The sequence below is a fragment of the Pholis gunnellus genome, assembly GCF_910591455.1.
Source record: "Pholis gunnellus genome assembly, chromosome: 17".
Lineage (NCBI taxonomy): Eukaryota > Metazoa > Chordata > Actinopteri > Perciformes > Pholidae > Pholis > Pholis gunnellus.
This window is the reverse complement of record NC_136544.1, coordinates 3,135,885-3,151,978: the sequence shown is the minus strand read 5'-3', so window position 1 is coordinate 3,151,978 and position 16,094 is coordinate 3,135,885. Positions and strand designations below refer to the sequence as shown.

The 16,094-nt window shown below is 42.1% G+C and overlaps 1 protein-coding gene across 1 annotated transcript; it reads right to left on the bottom strand.

The window, feature by feature from the left end:
• Positions 1-2,571: 2,571 nt before the first annotated feature.
• prmt1 (protein arginine methyltransferase 1) lies at positions 2,572-11,684 on the bottom strand. The gene is made up of 10 exons (XM_079176767.1): positions 11,649-11,684; positions 8,000-8,095; positions 7,720-7,875; positions 7,499-7,562; positions 7,235-7,377; positions 6,161-6,248; positions 5,685-5,800; positions 5,404-5,554; positions 4,189-4,310; positions 2,572-4,049 (listed from the first exon to the last, which is right to left on the bottom strand). The coding sequence occupies exons 1-10, from the start codon at positions 11,673-11,675 to the stop codon at positions 3,966-3,968; spliced, it is 1,047 nt and encodes a 348-aa protein (XP_079032893.1). The 5' UTR covers positions 11,676-11,684; the 3' UTR covers positions 2,572-3,965.
• Positions 11,685-16,094: the final 4,410 nt, after the last annotated feature.

The following is a 16,094-nucleotide window of genomic DNA, read 5'->3' as shown; positions in this document are numbered from 1 at the left end:
TGTGGACAAAACACTGCATCCACAAGGAGTACATGTTTACAGTCCAACCAGTATCCCACTGTGACTCTAAAGCATCTCTAACAGGTAGATTAGTAGCTGAACAATATGGCGTGACTGTAAATAAAGGGTACAGACTCAATGATATTGTCCTATGCTGTTAATAAGAAGTACTCATGCCAGGCCTTTTACTTTGAAAAGATCTGCACAATGTAGATTACTTTTTTCATGCAACTCTTTCATCAAGCTCTGTTTTATCATCAGCACTACTCTCATCTCCTTCACTACCAGCACAAACAGGATCGCAGGTTACATGTTATGTGATTATTTAGAAGATTCCAAAAAGATTTTGCAGAAGAATAAATCATTAATACATACACGTTCATTACTACAAACATGTTGTGTGTTTAATGCAGCCAGAGAGCTCAGAGGGAGTCTGAGTTAGTTGAACGTGCTTCTTGAGAGGCCTCTGCATGGAGGAGATAAAAGTGGTCAGTATGGGTTTGGAGTAGGGTGGTCCTCCCCTGGGGGTGCTGTAGTCATTTCCTCAACACAAGGAAGTCACAAATGAAGCACATTCTTCCTTCTGTGCAACTCTGGATCTCACAGGTTTACACCAAATAATACTGGAGTCAAGGAAACACACACAAAAACACACTCTCACCATATCAAAGTCAGTTTCAAGATGGGAATGAATGACATGATTTTGTTTTTTGATAATTTAAGCTCGAAGCTCCATTTAATAGCTTATCAGAGCTTTCAAGTGCATCTCCCAGTCTTCATTCAGCATATGGTGGGATAGTAACTACTGTCTCTGTTCAAAGACGGTCTCTGGTGTCAGATGAGAAAGTCCTCCTTGATCTCCCTCTGGACACCTACTGGCTGCTAGTCAGTGACCTTTGACCTCCGTCCACTGGATGCTGTGAGCAGTCCTGGTGTGGCAGAGTGGCTCAAACTGTCACCGGCCCTGTGCTCTGCAACAGCTGGACAACACTTGTCCGAAGACTTGGAGGACTCGGGAGCTGGAGAATTGAGGCTTGTCTCGGACTCGTAGTTAACTGACTTGACTAAAACATTGTGTCTCTTGTGAGGTCAAGTTCCACACAAACTTCCAGTCATTTAAAACCTTAGAACATAACGGCCTTCCATATTGTAGTGTGTGTGTGTGTGTGTGTGTGTGTGTGTGTGTGTGTGTGTGTGTGTGTGTGTGTGTGTGTGTGGCCATGGAGGCGACGATGACAGATTAAGGAGACAGTACAGGAAACAGTGGCTTGATAACTCAGGAAACTTGCTTCCTGTTTGCAATAACCAAGGGGGCAGTGAAAGGTCATGTGATGGGTGTGGAGGAGGAGCTACATGGGCCACAAGGCAAGCAGCAGCACCGAACATTCAGCCACAGCTGACATGTCCCTCAATATAACAGAGGGAGGCAATCTTTTCTGGCGGCATGTTGGGAACCTGGAGTCCTATGTGCTGTCCCCAGCGAGCCCAAGGACAAAGGGTCTACTTCTGCTGCCATCTACTGGTTCATAATACATCTGTAACATGAATGACTTATGATGCTTCACTTTAACAATGTTTTCTTTGTGCATCTCACCACAACAGTCCTTCACTAAGATGCTCTGCATGGTGTCACTATTCTGATGTACGTTTCCACGTTTGCCACTTCACCTCGTTCAACATGTGTCTCTGCTGGAAGCTTGCAGTGCGTCCACCTGGCTCAAACTGGGCCTTCATTGAGGCATTTACATGAACATTGGTCACTTTTGTTAAAAAAAGACTAATTGTCCACTTACTTAGCTGCATCTTCAATGTCAATTCCTTGATAAATAATCAAGGTTTGTGTTATCAAATACATCCATGTAGCCAGGACCAGAGATGTCCTGTGGCCAGCTGAGCTGAGCGGCACCTCAGGGGAACGTGTTCGCGGTGGAGAGACAACTCCCATCGACTCACTTTGAACTAACCTCCACCCATATCAGAGAAGGCTGCTAAAGCGGTTTACCTCAGTGAGTCCGCTCTGTGTTTGTAGTTAATGTGGTAAGTAAGCCCACTACAGCTGTTGCAGTGGCAACGGAATACATGACAATGACCATCTACGTTGATTTGAATGGGATTGGCCCTTCTACTCTATTTCATTTCTATGATGTGAACACGTGTCACCTTGCTTGAAGACATGTACTTTTGTTGCCATTTTTTCATCTAACATGTTGTAAGTTGTAGCCACAAGGCTAGTTTGACAAACCACAACACTGACACCACTCAATGTTTTTAAATTTCATAAACAGAAAGCATATTGACATTTTATAAATTACAATGTGATATTTTGGTAATTTAATGTTACGAGAGTAATATTTATGTATTTTAAACAAATAGACTTGAATAGTTATGTCGTATATTAGATTGTCAAGATGTTTTCATAATAAAGCAACATGTCAGCATCTGTGTCATATTACCAATTAGAGCCACGGTGAATCAATGAAATCAAGATAAACCGTGACACTTTTTACAGGCCCTGTATGAATATTTGTCTTCGTCTTCCTCATCGTACCACACAGCTCACTTCAAGAAAAGTCACATTTACAGATTAGTTTTATTTTTTTTTAAAAAGCAGCAGACAACAAAACAAAAATACAAAAGAGAAAAATACAAGTGTGGTGAGTCAGAGTAATCTCTGCAGCGCCAACATGGTTCCTACTGTTCAGATGGACTCTAGCAGCCACAGACACATTGCATCAAGACTAACATTGTACTGAGACTAACGTGGGCTCCAGGACACCTGAGCAACCTACTGGAATCGGGGTTTCGTCTCTTCGGTGGAGCGGTAATTAACACTTCAAGATGCTCATGTGTGGTTTCTTTAAAGGCGGTGACACCTGATCAGAGCCAATGGTGCAACCCAGCTAGCACACATGTAGCCCAAAGAAACTAAACACAGCAGCCCACTTCTGGTTACGGTTGGAATCAACTCGTGTGAAGCATCGCCAATCTTGTCCCAAATCTATACTGATTCTAAGCAGGTTTTTAAATATGGAGTGAGCTCACAGAGGAAACGTGACACACGGTTTACTCAAACCACACCAGTCAGACTACATGCAGTTCTTGTTCCAAGTGATCCGTTGATGCACACTATTCTCTCCCAAAAGAAATGGAGCTGCTCACAGCAGATGAGCTAAATAAGTTTACGCACTGCAACCCAAAGAAAAAACTAAATTGAATTTCGACATTTATTCGTTTAAAACAGAATACGAGGATGAATATGTAGTCTGCACTGTGTAGAATTAGTATGTAGTTTGGGACAGGTTTGCCAGAACGTTACAGGGTATGCTGTGCTTCAGAGTCCTGATCAGGTTCCAGAAGCCCAAACCAGAAAGCTTGAGCCCCCTTTTCACACCAGAACCACATCACTGCATCATTCATGGTTTGAAGAAGTCCTAAAGTGTGCTCAGTTACATGTTTTTTTTTTATTGACTGGTTCACAGGTGGAAGAGGCAGAGTTTCTTGAGAATACAGAAATCTGAAAACCCACATACAGACTCAAAAATAAGGGGAGATCAGAAGCTGGGTCATGTAATGACAAAACAGAGGGCCAAAGTGACTCAACAGCATACTATGCAGACATGTCGGCAGGGCTGTTGTGTTGGTGTCTGTATGGATGACAACATAAGACACCTGCACATGCAAAGGACCAAAAACCCTGAGCAGAACCCAAGCTGTTGGACACAAAACACCGGGCACATGTCACGTGTTCTGAGTGACTACGTCGCCAGGACAATGCACTTTGACCCCCCAAGCATGTGAAGATCTTTTAAATACTGTTAACATCTGAACAAGAAAATGACAAGAAAAAGAAGACGTATTAAAATGTTGCTGCATGGGGAGCGTCAAACTATTGTAGAGACTCCGAGTCAAACAGTATAATCTGTCCCCTACTAAAGACAAACTAACACAGGGAGGGATGGAGACTTCTAACGCATCCGGTACTCTGCCGTCTTCGACACCTCACACAGCTGACCCTTGAAGTCGATGTCTACGTTGAAGTCCAGGTCTCTCTGCAATCCAACAGAAACGAGTCAGACAAGACCCACAGCAACACACTCCAGTGATAAAGCAACACACATTGTTTAAATCAAAGAACAGCAAGTGGGAAAGAATTTCCAAATTTGACATGAACGGTGGAGCTCCGCTTACATTGTTCTTGACGTTTGGCTTCATGCTGATTGTGCCAAAGATCTCTTCACCCGTCTTCACAGTCAGGTAATCATCCAGGTAGAAGACGGTCTGCTTCCAGTGGGTGTAGGGAGACTCTGGGCCTGACAGGGGCAAGAAAGTGGGCATGAATTCAGAACACGGCACACTCCTGCAGTCAATGTCCAACGCAAAACTCCACTAAGTGGGTGAGTGAAGGGCGTTCATACCGAGGTAAATGCTGCCACACTAATGGATTTGAATAGAAATAAAGAAACTTGCTGTTTCCGCCTGTAGGGATCTTACTAGAGCTGCAGCTATCAACTAATCAGTATTCTACCAATAATTCCATAGATTAATTGGTTAGGAACTACTTTTATTATCAAAGAGCAATAGTAAATATTGAATACATAAAATAAGACGGGTCTCTTAAAATGAACAGTGTACTTGTTCATTTCTTAAATTGCAGACAATAATATCTGTCAAAACTAAACTTATTTAGTTCATTTAAGTGCAACTTTACATTGTGGGTTTTAAAACCAAATATTTTAAAAAGTCATTTCAAATGAAAGGTACAATAACAAACTAATGGAACTGTGATCATGCGTTAGAATTCTATATTCAATAGTCACACTGCATGTCTCACTGTGTGGAACAATTATCAATCAATATCAAATAAAGTCAAATGAAATCTGTATTTTCTTCAGTATTATAACAATACTAATAAGTGAGGAAAAGCTATATTGCACTATGCAGCTTTGGGAGAGGCATCAAAGCATCTACAATGATACTCAAGAGGCTCCGATGTGGAATTCAGGGCTGATAACTATAATCACCCTTTTGTTGTGGCCAATACTGAAAAACGTAGAGAAGGACCTTCATCGTCCTATTAGTAAAGAACAGACTGAATCTTTCTTCCTGTTAAGGCTATGCTTACTGACAAAAGGGGTTTTAGGTGTAATTATTGGTTCTTCCATTAAAGGAACAATAAAAGTTAATATTCTGATTTATCTGATAACATATCTACTAACGATGAATACAACATGTCTTAGTATCACAACCCTTGACGTTGCTCTTATCCAGTCACTAGAAGAACAGGTAGACTATCTTCCTATCAGATTTAGAGTCATACTGACTAATGCAGACATTATCTGCAGACACAGCAGCCTGACCACTGGGTAAAGACAACAGGTGTAGTGTGTAAGAAAGCAGACTCACTGGTGGAGAAGCCGGTTCTCTTGTGACAGCGGGTGAACTCGATGTTGAAGTAGGTGACCAAAGCTTGAATGTAGTCGTTCCTCTTCACCTGCAGGCAGAACGGCGAGGTGAAGGTCAGGTCATCTAGCTTCACTGTGTAGATATCCACCTCCTGAACAAACAAACAAACACAAGGCAGAGTTAGACTTCTTATTTCAGAACACACCCAAGAGTCAAAACCTCAGTAGCAAAGGACAGATGCACCTCTGTCCCAGGATCATTTCAGAAGCATAACCTCTTACCTTGATGAGACAGGCGCTGCTGACCAGCTGCTTTGGGTCCACCACATCAACCAGCGGTTCCTTAATGGCCACCTCCTTGATGCACGACATATCGAACCCATACACGTTCTCCCACCCTGATGCACACACAAACAGGCACGTCAGTTCAGTAACAGACAGTGGTGTCCAGTCCGGTGCCCTGAGTGGTGTTCTAAAGGTTGACCTAACAGGTAAGTGACTAACAACATTACATTGCCAGGCAACAGTTTGGGTCCATGTTTACTTCCTGTCAGCTGATGTCATTCATATAGACTGCAACAGGAAATAAACTGGGACACATTTGTAATGTTTAGACAATAGTGAAAGGGTCTTTAGTTTAACCACATCATACAGCTAGACACTACTGGATTACTGGGTTCCCTCAAACCCCCAGGACCACAGATGAGCTCCTCCCTATGGGGAAACTCAGCAAAGCCAATGAGTGGAAGACTACTCACAGTGGATTTTGTAGTCCTTGTACTGCCTGTCTTCAATGGCAGTGACATAAAGGGTTGCCCTGTCGGGGAAAATGAGTCCATCTGGCTTCTGTCAGAGGGAAAAACAAAAACCATGAGACTCAGGCGTGTGACAGACCATCCAGTCTGCACATCAGCAGCCATCCAACACAAAATGTAATAGAGATGCCACAACGCAATTTTCAAAGAGGATTCCGATTTGAGATCATGTTAAAGCCTGGTCTGCCGATTTGCTTTCTAAAAACTATGACAGCGTACAAACATTTTCTTTCTTGGAAAATTCAATTGTATGTTCAATAAAAACAAAACTCAGCTGTATTAAACCGGTTGGCCGGTGGAGAGGCGACCTGTCGTACATGATCAGCTGACAGCCAGCCGGTTTCAACCAGGGCATCTCTAGACTACGTGATGCACTATTTTGTATCTCAGTCAAATGGACTGGGCACAAACAGCTCATGACCAGTTCCTATTAAATACTAGCTTTTAGTAAAAGGTATGTCAATTATAGCAAATATCTAGAACATAATCTAATGTTACCTAACGGGTTGTCAGAACCAGTCCATGGCGTTAACGGGAATAACGTGGGAATATAGGGGTTATCTGCTCTTTTCACTATGTGATATGCAGATCGAAAACACTAAATATATTCACTCTACTAATATAATCAAAACTTACATGAAAGCATGTAGACCTAGTGCTTTGGCAGTGTACATGCATAGGGATGTCATTTGACTGAATTCCTAGACGATGGGATGCTGGTCATATGCAATGCATGGTAACAATTACATTGAATGGGCATACTTTAACCAAAACATGCCAGAAGATCTTATATTGCTTTCAAAGTGTTGAATTTGGTTTAACTCCGATTCACACTACTGCTTCTCCATCTTTGTGGCCACTCAAGCTCACGATACTACTGTAGTAATGAGAGCCAGCCACCATACCCAACTCAATGTTTTCAGCTTAGGGTTACAGTAATAATCACAAATAATTACATTCAATAGACATAACAGCAATATTAAGACTATTTTGTTTGAGAGAGACAAAAATACATACCAGCCATTTGTCCCTGGCATAAATGACTGTATTGAGCATGGACTCGTAGAAGAGGCAGTAGCCCATCCACTCTGATATGATGATGTCTACTCCCTCCACAGGCAGGTCCACCTCCTCCACCTTCCCCTTGATGATGGTCACAACTGGAGACAAAAGATGTCACGAGTCACATCACTACATTCATTCTCGTATCCCCATGTGAGCCAGAAATATTGAAACAGTTTGAAACTCTAACTGTGTCACCACATGATTCTATGAACTCACCATCGTCCATCTTGTTGGCCTTGACAATTTTCACAGCGTAGTCTGAGATGCTGCTGCACTCGATCTATTAAGACAAAGACCAACATTTCAATTCCCGCTTCCCCTTCCTATGCCACTATAAAAAAAAGCAATCGTCATTGGTCAAACCCTGCTAACTAGTGATGCAAATCCAGCTAATCTAGAAAACAAATTGATTGGTTCCAATGTAGACCAACACGTACCCCTATAACCTTCTTGGCTCCAGCTTTGGCAGCAAACATACAGAGTATGCCTGTCCCACTGCCCACATCCAGCACCACCTTGTCCTTAAACAGATGCTTGTTGTGGAACATGGAATTACGATAGGTCAGAGTGCGAACCTCATCTTTCAGCATCTCCTACAGTGGCAGTAACAAAAGATGATAGCAGATGGGTTAAGATCTATTGACACAAAAGGGATACACTTTATACAGTTTGATCATGTGAACATGAAAGTTGATTGTTTAGTTTAAAAGAAAATACCTCGTGGATGCCAAAGTGGGCGTATGAGTCAAAGTAGTAGTCCTTTGATGTCATATCCTCGGCTGCAGGCTTGGCTGAGCTCTCCCCCTGAGAAATCTCAACAAAAGACACACACAGTTACAACCTGAAGCAAGCTTGAGCTTTGCTACTGCACTTTGGGTTTATAAGTAATGGAAATACTAAGCCACATCAGTGTGTCAAATGTGGTTTAAAGAATTGCAATAGATGCAACACACGTCATAAAAACAAGAGTTAGGCAAAGGTGACATAACGGTGTATCAGGGTATTTGGAAATCCTGAAAGTATGAGTTTCAATACCGCCATAAATACAGACGCTCTGGTTTCTATGATGCTGTATAATGCACAGTAGCAGGTAGGTCTATATAGTGCAATGGGCAGCTAATGAAGACTCAACTAATAGCCACATTATTTTAATCAACTGCCAGTCTGCCCACACAGAGGGAGCATGAAGTGACTGATTGGCCAGCTTAAATAATTTAAATCTCTTATCAATGTGCCAAAAATCTAAATATTAGAAAGGAATGATGATTTATTGATGTTATGTTCTGCTGAATCCTTTCTATAATACAACTTTGTACTGTGTGTAAATGTTTAATGTCTCATGTAGGGAATGTAATTAGGGCCCGAGCAAACGACAACGTCTGGCCGCAAAGGCCCTGTTGAAATTCAAACACACATAGTACATCGGGCGCATATTTGGGGGACTTGTGTAAAAAAGGCTCTCTAGCACCCCCTACCAGTTGGACCGGTGACATCCCTCGACCAGTATGTCCAATTTACTTGAAATTCAACACACGTCCAACTCCGCTAGCTCTACAAAAAAAGTCTCTGACCCCTAAACTCCGCCTACCTAGATTTCCCCCATTTTGAATTTTGGGGAAAACACATTTTTGCGAACTCTTACACGCGGATTCTGATTGCTACCAAATTTGCACTGAATCATTATTGGATCTACATCATCAAAAGTTAAGAGCTTTTTGATACATCTTTGCATTTACAAGATACGGACCAATAAACATCTTAGGGGCGTGGCTTATATATCAATAAACAACCATTTGTCCTAAAATCACCAAATTTGCAGCATATGTGCACATTGCATCCTGTAACATACCATGACATTTTCATTTCATTCAACCACTAGGGGGCGCTACAGTAAACCCGCCATGTTTTGCCGTCACTTTTCACATTTTTCAGCCTTTGTACTTTAACGAACTCCTCCTACAGAATTTATGGGATCAACATCAAATTTGGTCAGGATGCTCATAAGACCTTTGTAATGAAAAGTTATCAAATTCGTGAGTTTTCATGGAAGAACCCTGACGTGGCGGCCATTTTGCCTCATTCGGCTTTAACAATAAAGTTTTAATAAAGACATTTTCAATAACTCATAGCGTCACCTACTGGCAAAAGGAAATGTCACACGTTATACTTTTTTTTATTCCTCCTAGCCAGGTGACCTGATGACTCTAATTTGGTATTGATAGCCTTAAGACATTGATGATGTCAATCAGAACGTCGGCAGTTCGATCCCCGGCTCAGGCCCCACTAGTCGCACGTTGATGTGTCCTTGAGCAAGACACTTAACCCCATAAATTGCTCCTGTAGCTGTGCTTACGGTGTAGAATAGTGATAGAATCTGAATTGTAAGTCGCTTTGGATAAAAGCGTCTGCTAAATGACTAATGTAAACGCTGTTGCCGTGGCAACGCATCACTCGCCATGAAAAAGGAAGCTGATGGTTCAGTAGCTTGGGATGCATGAAAAACTCATGGAATTTTGTACATGGGTCATGGGAAGACATGTTCCATGGGTTTTTGGCTTGGCCATTTTAAATTGCCTCCATAGCACCCCCTAAAATATTTCAAAAGGGTACATGTACGTGTGCATGTGCGTTTTAGGTACATGTATGGAACTCGGAATACACATGTATCCTCTAAATACTTAAAGAAAAGTCTCTTGAGACCATGCTCTAAACCATACCGGAAGTCAGCTACTTAGATTTTTGTGTAATTTTTCCATACATTTCGGCCTATTTTTAGTCGCTATACTTTAAGAAACTCCTCCTAGAGAATTTGTCTGATCCTCTTCAAACTTGGTCAGTACAATTTCAAGATCGTTGTGATTCAAAGTTATCAAAAGTTTTACGTTTGGTTGAATGGCTTAGCCATAGCGGGCAGCTACTTTATGTGATTCCCCATCAAAAAAGCTAATGTAACTCTGTTGGACTTGTTCCAAACGGTGATCCCAAACTTCCCATGCGGGAGGATGCGAGGGCCCCCGTTTTTCGCTGCTCCCTACTTTAATATTGATTTTTTTCTTCTTCTTCACTGGTGGATAGCCAAACCTCGTTCACCAACAAAATGTGTGCTCTGAATAAAGGGTGCTGTTTGTTTACAGTTTTGTGATTGTAATGATGGCCTTATTGTTTGTAATTTGGTGAATGAACAACATTGAGATACGGTACTGATTGAAACGGGACAAAAAAAATAACACGTTTTATCAGTAGGCTAAAGCAACGCGTTTCATAAGAAACAGATCAAAACATTTTGGAATGAGATGAAAAGGGGTTGAGTGAACAACACGGTAGATTATAAACTACACCACGTAAAATCAGTCGCACTATGAACACGCGCGTAGGTGTGACGCTATCGGTCCTTACGATACTTGGGTCAATGGCAGGCATCCTGAGCAAAACGCACGCTATACCACAAGAATAGAATAAATGTTGCTGTAGCACAAACTTCTGGCTGAAGCTAAATGTTTGCTAAGCCTAGAGTGTGGCTATGTGAGTATATATCATAGTGAGTGAGTGAGGCCATCCTCCCCCGCAGCACAATAGATGGGAGCACATGGTTGATAGTACTCTGATGCGATCTCGGCCTTGCTCTCTTAAGATTGCCACAGACGACCTAAACTACGCAGTGTCCCCTATCGACTCATTCAAAGCCGATAAATTACAGCTAATGGCCGGATGTCACTACCAGACCTTTACGATTGATAGAGTCGTCTAACAGGACATGTTGTCTTTTGACGATACGGGCTTTGCTACCAATTAGTCGAACGAGGATTTATAACGTTACGTCCGCACATTTAATGTTGATACCGATAATAAACCAAGACACAGTAGAAAAATATTTCGCGCACTTGAATCTTTTTACAGCAAACAAACAGGGGACCTGAGTAAAACCGGCGGGTGAATGTGGCAGCATCCATACCTAGTAGATCACTAACGCTAAGCTAACTGTAAGCTAACACGTTAGATCCCATGCGGTCCCAGAGGCCGGCTGGATGTCGCACAAAGCAAAACAACCTTTCTGCGGACACCCGTCGCTTAAACTTGCAAAGTTGTCCGTGTCCAAATACACATGTAATGGTAAAACTGTATAAAACAAATCTTAGCTCAGTGCGATAAGCGCCCTGTAATGAATGAACGGCAGCTGCATCACTCAAGTAACGTCAGCTAGCTTAAGTTAAGATGGATGCATCACGCAGTGGCGCTAATGTCATGGCAAAAGCACAAATGTTAAGACAATTCACAACATTTTTCCAGGAAACAAAGAAAAATGCCTGCGTATAAAGTGTACAACAACAAGTTGAGCGATATTATATTTCCTATTGTAACACCTTACCTCCATCCTCTCTGCTGGCGCCGCCATTTCGATCTCCTGACTGCCTGCGTGAGATTGAAAAAGTCTTCCTTGGCTCCGCCCACCACTGTTTCCATGGTTCTTCTTCTTTATTTTAGGTTTATTGGCGGTTGATAAACAAGGAATTGGTGCATTACCGCCACCAACTGGTATGGAGTGTGGATCAGGATATTTAGTACTTATATAAAAATGAAAATTCAAACAGAAAATGCTATGGTTCTTCTTCTCCTTTTAGCTTTTAACGGCTCTTGTCACCTTCTGCTTCGGAGTGTGAATCCGTGATTAGATCCTTTCCACCAAAACAGTTTCTCCGACAAAAGAAATCTGCACTGTTTGCTCAATTTGACAGGTTCATCAATGTTTATCTAAAGAGTATGAATTCCAGCCTTCTTGCATCTTGTCCTGTCTTGTTCGTAAGCCTACCTGTTAGGCCTACACACAATGATTACGGGAAAACACAACAGACTCCTCAACCTGACAATGTGTGGGTGTTAAAAATCACCTATTTTCTTGACCTATGTATGTTTCTATGTTGAATTGACTTTGTTATTCAAATTGTACAGAAACCCTTCCTTTATTTCAGTGTTCCACTGAACTTGTCACTCTTAATTCTAAACTATTACCTTTAACTCTGCTCTGATGCTTAATAGTACTTGTAGATATAGCCACAAGGGACCATTTCCATTCAAACCTACATGCAGGAACCCACATAAACCTGACATACCTTGATGTTCTTGTTATAGTGTTCCCTGGTTGATGTTCCTCTTCTTAATGCAGAGCCAAGACTTCAGCCTATACACTGAATAAACTCACAGATAATAAGATGTGGGCTACGCATTTTTCTAAAAAAGAAAAGGCAGTCCCAGTTGTTTGGATTTTCTGGATCTTTTTAGCCATCTGGATATACAGTATATACTGGGAGTAGTGCTCTCTTATATGAACTGAACAAGTAGATCTACTTCCCATCTTATTGAGCTTCAGCAAGCACACGTCTGTCAGTGGTGTAAAGTATATTCACGGCTCAGCCTCTGGATTATGTTGAGCTCAGCTCGATATTAATAACCCCCATGTCCTCTGCATATACCTTTTAGCCAACCCACCCAAAGCTTGCTCTTTGTCCTCCGCCCTGTTTCCCAGCACTCCTGGAATATTACTTTCACCTTTTTAACAAAGATGGATCAATGTTACTTCTGTTCTTTCAAATACAACTCCCATGAGATTTGCATGTTGCTGGTAAACTGGGACTATGCAGAAAACACTTTGACTACATCAGAAATATAAATGTTACATTGGCAATCAATGAATCTGGAGTGTATTTGCAGGAGAAAATAGTGCAGATGCTGCCAATTAACATTTGTGTGGCCCAAACTGATGCCTAAAGCATCATATACTAAAGCTGAGGAATGTCCTCTTTGATCTTTCTTGGGTTTTGGGGGGCTGGAGGGAGTCTCACCAGTTTGTGTTTCTAGAGTGATATTTGACAGTATTATACGGTGAGTCAAGGTGAAATCCGTTCATGTACAGTAGTATCACATAATGTTTTTTTGTTCACTTGCAAGTAACCTTTAGTACAATGAATAGCCCATTCATAAACACAAGGTTGAAATTCACAGTGAATTAACCACAGTACAGTACATTAGCAATAAATATAGCCTTGTAAAGCGCCACACAAAAACAACAGATGATAAAGAAAAAAGGAATTAAAACATTGATGAAAGCACTTGATCTTCCACGCTGCCAATCGGTCAAATTCACAATGGCAATACAAGGAAGGATCAGAAAACTGTCACTGTATGACAGACAGGAATTTTATTTGTATTTATTTGTACTGTAAGTGAGCCAGAGTTAGCCAGAGAGGCTAATTTTCATCTGCTTACAAAACATGAAATTAAAATGGAATTACAATTCATAGATAAACAGACAGTAACGTATAGACATAAACCAATACACATATAAGCAAAAGACAAGTGTACATAAGACACTAGAGCCGAGCAGACACAACAGGCTGCAGCATGCGTCAGGCACAACAAACCCACCTACAGTACAAGCACATATAACACTGAGGCACATAACAGACACATTAAAATGGAAAAATAACACTGAACAAGACAAATGCACATATAGGTGAAACAAGCAGGCAGGATAGACAGTACATCAATGCTTGTATACCTGACTGGCAACAAACCATTCCTTAAGGCTATGTTTGAATGTTTTGTATGTGTTTTTTGTGCATATGTGTGATAGCAGAGCATTCCACGAGTGTGCTGCCGTCACAGAGAATGTAGATTTACTCAAAGATCTTGACCTATATGAAATGACACAAGCACCTGGCTCAAGGCTGGCAACAAAAAGGGAGCTCACGCACAGATATCTAACCAAGAAACAGTTTATTTAGGCTCCACAACTTCAGCATACGGAAACAAGGATGATGCTGATGCTCTGTTCGCTTTGGTTCAGGTAAATGTTTCAACATTACATCCAGATCGGCAAGTGACTCAGAGTTTTTAAGACGTCCTTTCAAAATTACATCATCTGGTGTATAACACTCTTCCTCACATTCCTCTGTCGGATCAAGAGGTGGAGACGAGTGACCAACTGGAGCCACAGCAGCAACAGAGGCACTAAATTCACGGCGTTCTGCTCGTCGATCATACAGACTCTTCATTTTCTTTTGAACTGCCTGTTGGTTTTCTTTCGCCATTTTCTTTGCCTGGTACAGCCGCTGCTTAAAACCATTTACATGACCTATTAGGTTTTTTTGGGGCTTCCCCAGCTTGCCAGTCCCTGTGTAGGGACGCTAAAAGGGCCTCGCACTCTGTGTGACCAAAGACCAAGTCATTGGGACTAAAACCCAAGCTTTCTTGAGACACCTCCCTGGCTGCTAACATCAGCCAAGGTAACCCCTCCTCCCAGTCACGGTCCAACTCAGTGCAAAATGCACGGAGGAGGGACTTCATCGTTTGGTGAAACCTTTCTAGAGCCCCCTGGCTCTGGGCATGGTATGCGCTGGACTGAGAGTGTTTTAACATTTTTGCAAACAACTTTGAACTGAAGTTAGACCCCTGATCAGATTGAATTATTTTTTGGGATGCCAAAAATAGACATAAACTGTGTCAGCGCCTTTACAACAGACTTAGTGGTAATGTTTCTGAGAGGATATGACGCTGGATAGCGTGTAGCCTGACACATCACTGTGAAGAAAAAGTTACTACCAGCTTTGGAGCGTGGCAAGGGACCAACACAGTCAATGATCAGATGCTCAAATGGTTGCTCAGCAACTGGAATAGGATACAAAGGAGCAGGTGTTATTGTTTTATTTGGTTTTCCAGTCAACTGCCATACATGGCAAGTTTTAATGATAGCAGAAATGTCTCTTTTCAACAGAGGCCAGTAAAAGTGTCAACTCTACCATAGGTTTTTCTGACCCCTAAATGACCTGCAACTCCATCATGAGCAGTCTGAAGTACAGCACGTCTTACACTAGAGGGCAAAACAGTTTGTCAAGTTTCTTCCCCATAAAACCCTCTCCCTGGGGAACCCATTTTCTCACCAACAGGTCATCTTGGAGAAAATATCCATGTGCTGAACTCTCCACCTCATCATGGAGAACCCGGCTGTACAGAGCCTGACGTGTGGGGTCATGTTTTTGCTCTTTCAGAAGGTCACTGCAAGACACAGGCAAGGGGAAAGCCGGCACAGGAAACACAGACATTCTTTTCTTGTTCAGAACTGGACTCACCGCTGGCTCGGCTCATAGCACGTGTCACTGTAGAGGTGGGATGTATAGCAGAAGGTGTTTCTGACGACTCAGACTTTTCTACCTGGGAGACGAGAGTATCCACTGACACATCAGGCCACACCCGATTGCCAGCCAGGTCATTTCCTAAGATGAAACTATACTCCCCCGCATAGGCAACAAAGGGCGCACTGCCATGATCACATCACCTTGGACCAGATTTGATACTAGCGTCAAATTATGCTGAGGCGCAGAAAAGACTGTCAAACCCATCCCTCGGACAGCAACACTGGAACCAGCGTCTGTTTCAGGAGAGAAATTCAACGCAGATTCCAAAATAAACGATTCCAGAGCCCCTGAATCTTTTTTTACAGGGACTTTTATTTCACTTCCTACCAGTGAAACATAACCTTCAGACACAAACGCAGCATAACCAGGGTCAATCTCCTAATGAGCTGAAGAAATTGTCTGTTCTTGATCCAAAGCTGGAACCTCGATCACTGACCTCGACGAAGAAGGTTTCGTGTGTGCCTGCACGGCAGCAATGACACGGTCTCTTTCTTCAGCTGATTTGAGTGCTTTGTTTAATAAAATCACTAAGTGGAGGCGGGGCCATACCGTGTACAATTTTAAAAACCATGACACACATCAGTGAATTTAATGAGGTTCTCCCAACTCAGGATATGGTGTTT

Excerpts from the sequence above, each read along its gene's own strand:
- prmt1 (XM_079176767.1), bottom strand. The coding sequence starts at position 11,675 with ATGGCGGCGCCAGCAGAGAGGATGGAG. Across the intron at positions 7,563-7,719 it reads GAGCCAAGAAGGTTATAGGG|ATCGAGTGCAGCAGCATCTC; the intron begins GTACGTGTTGGT and ends TTGTCTTAATAG. Across the intron at positions 5,555-5,684 it reads GCAGCGCCTGTCTCATCAAG|GAGGTGGATATCTACACAGT; the intron begins GTAAGAGGTTAT and ends TTGTTTGTTCAG.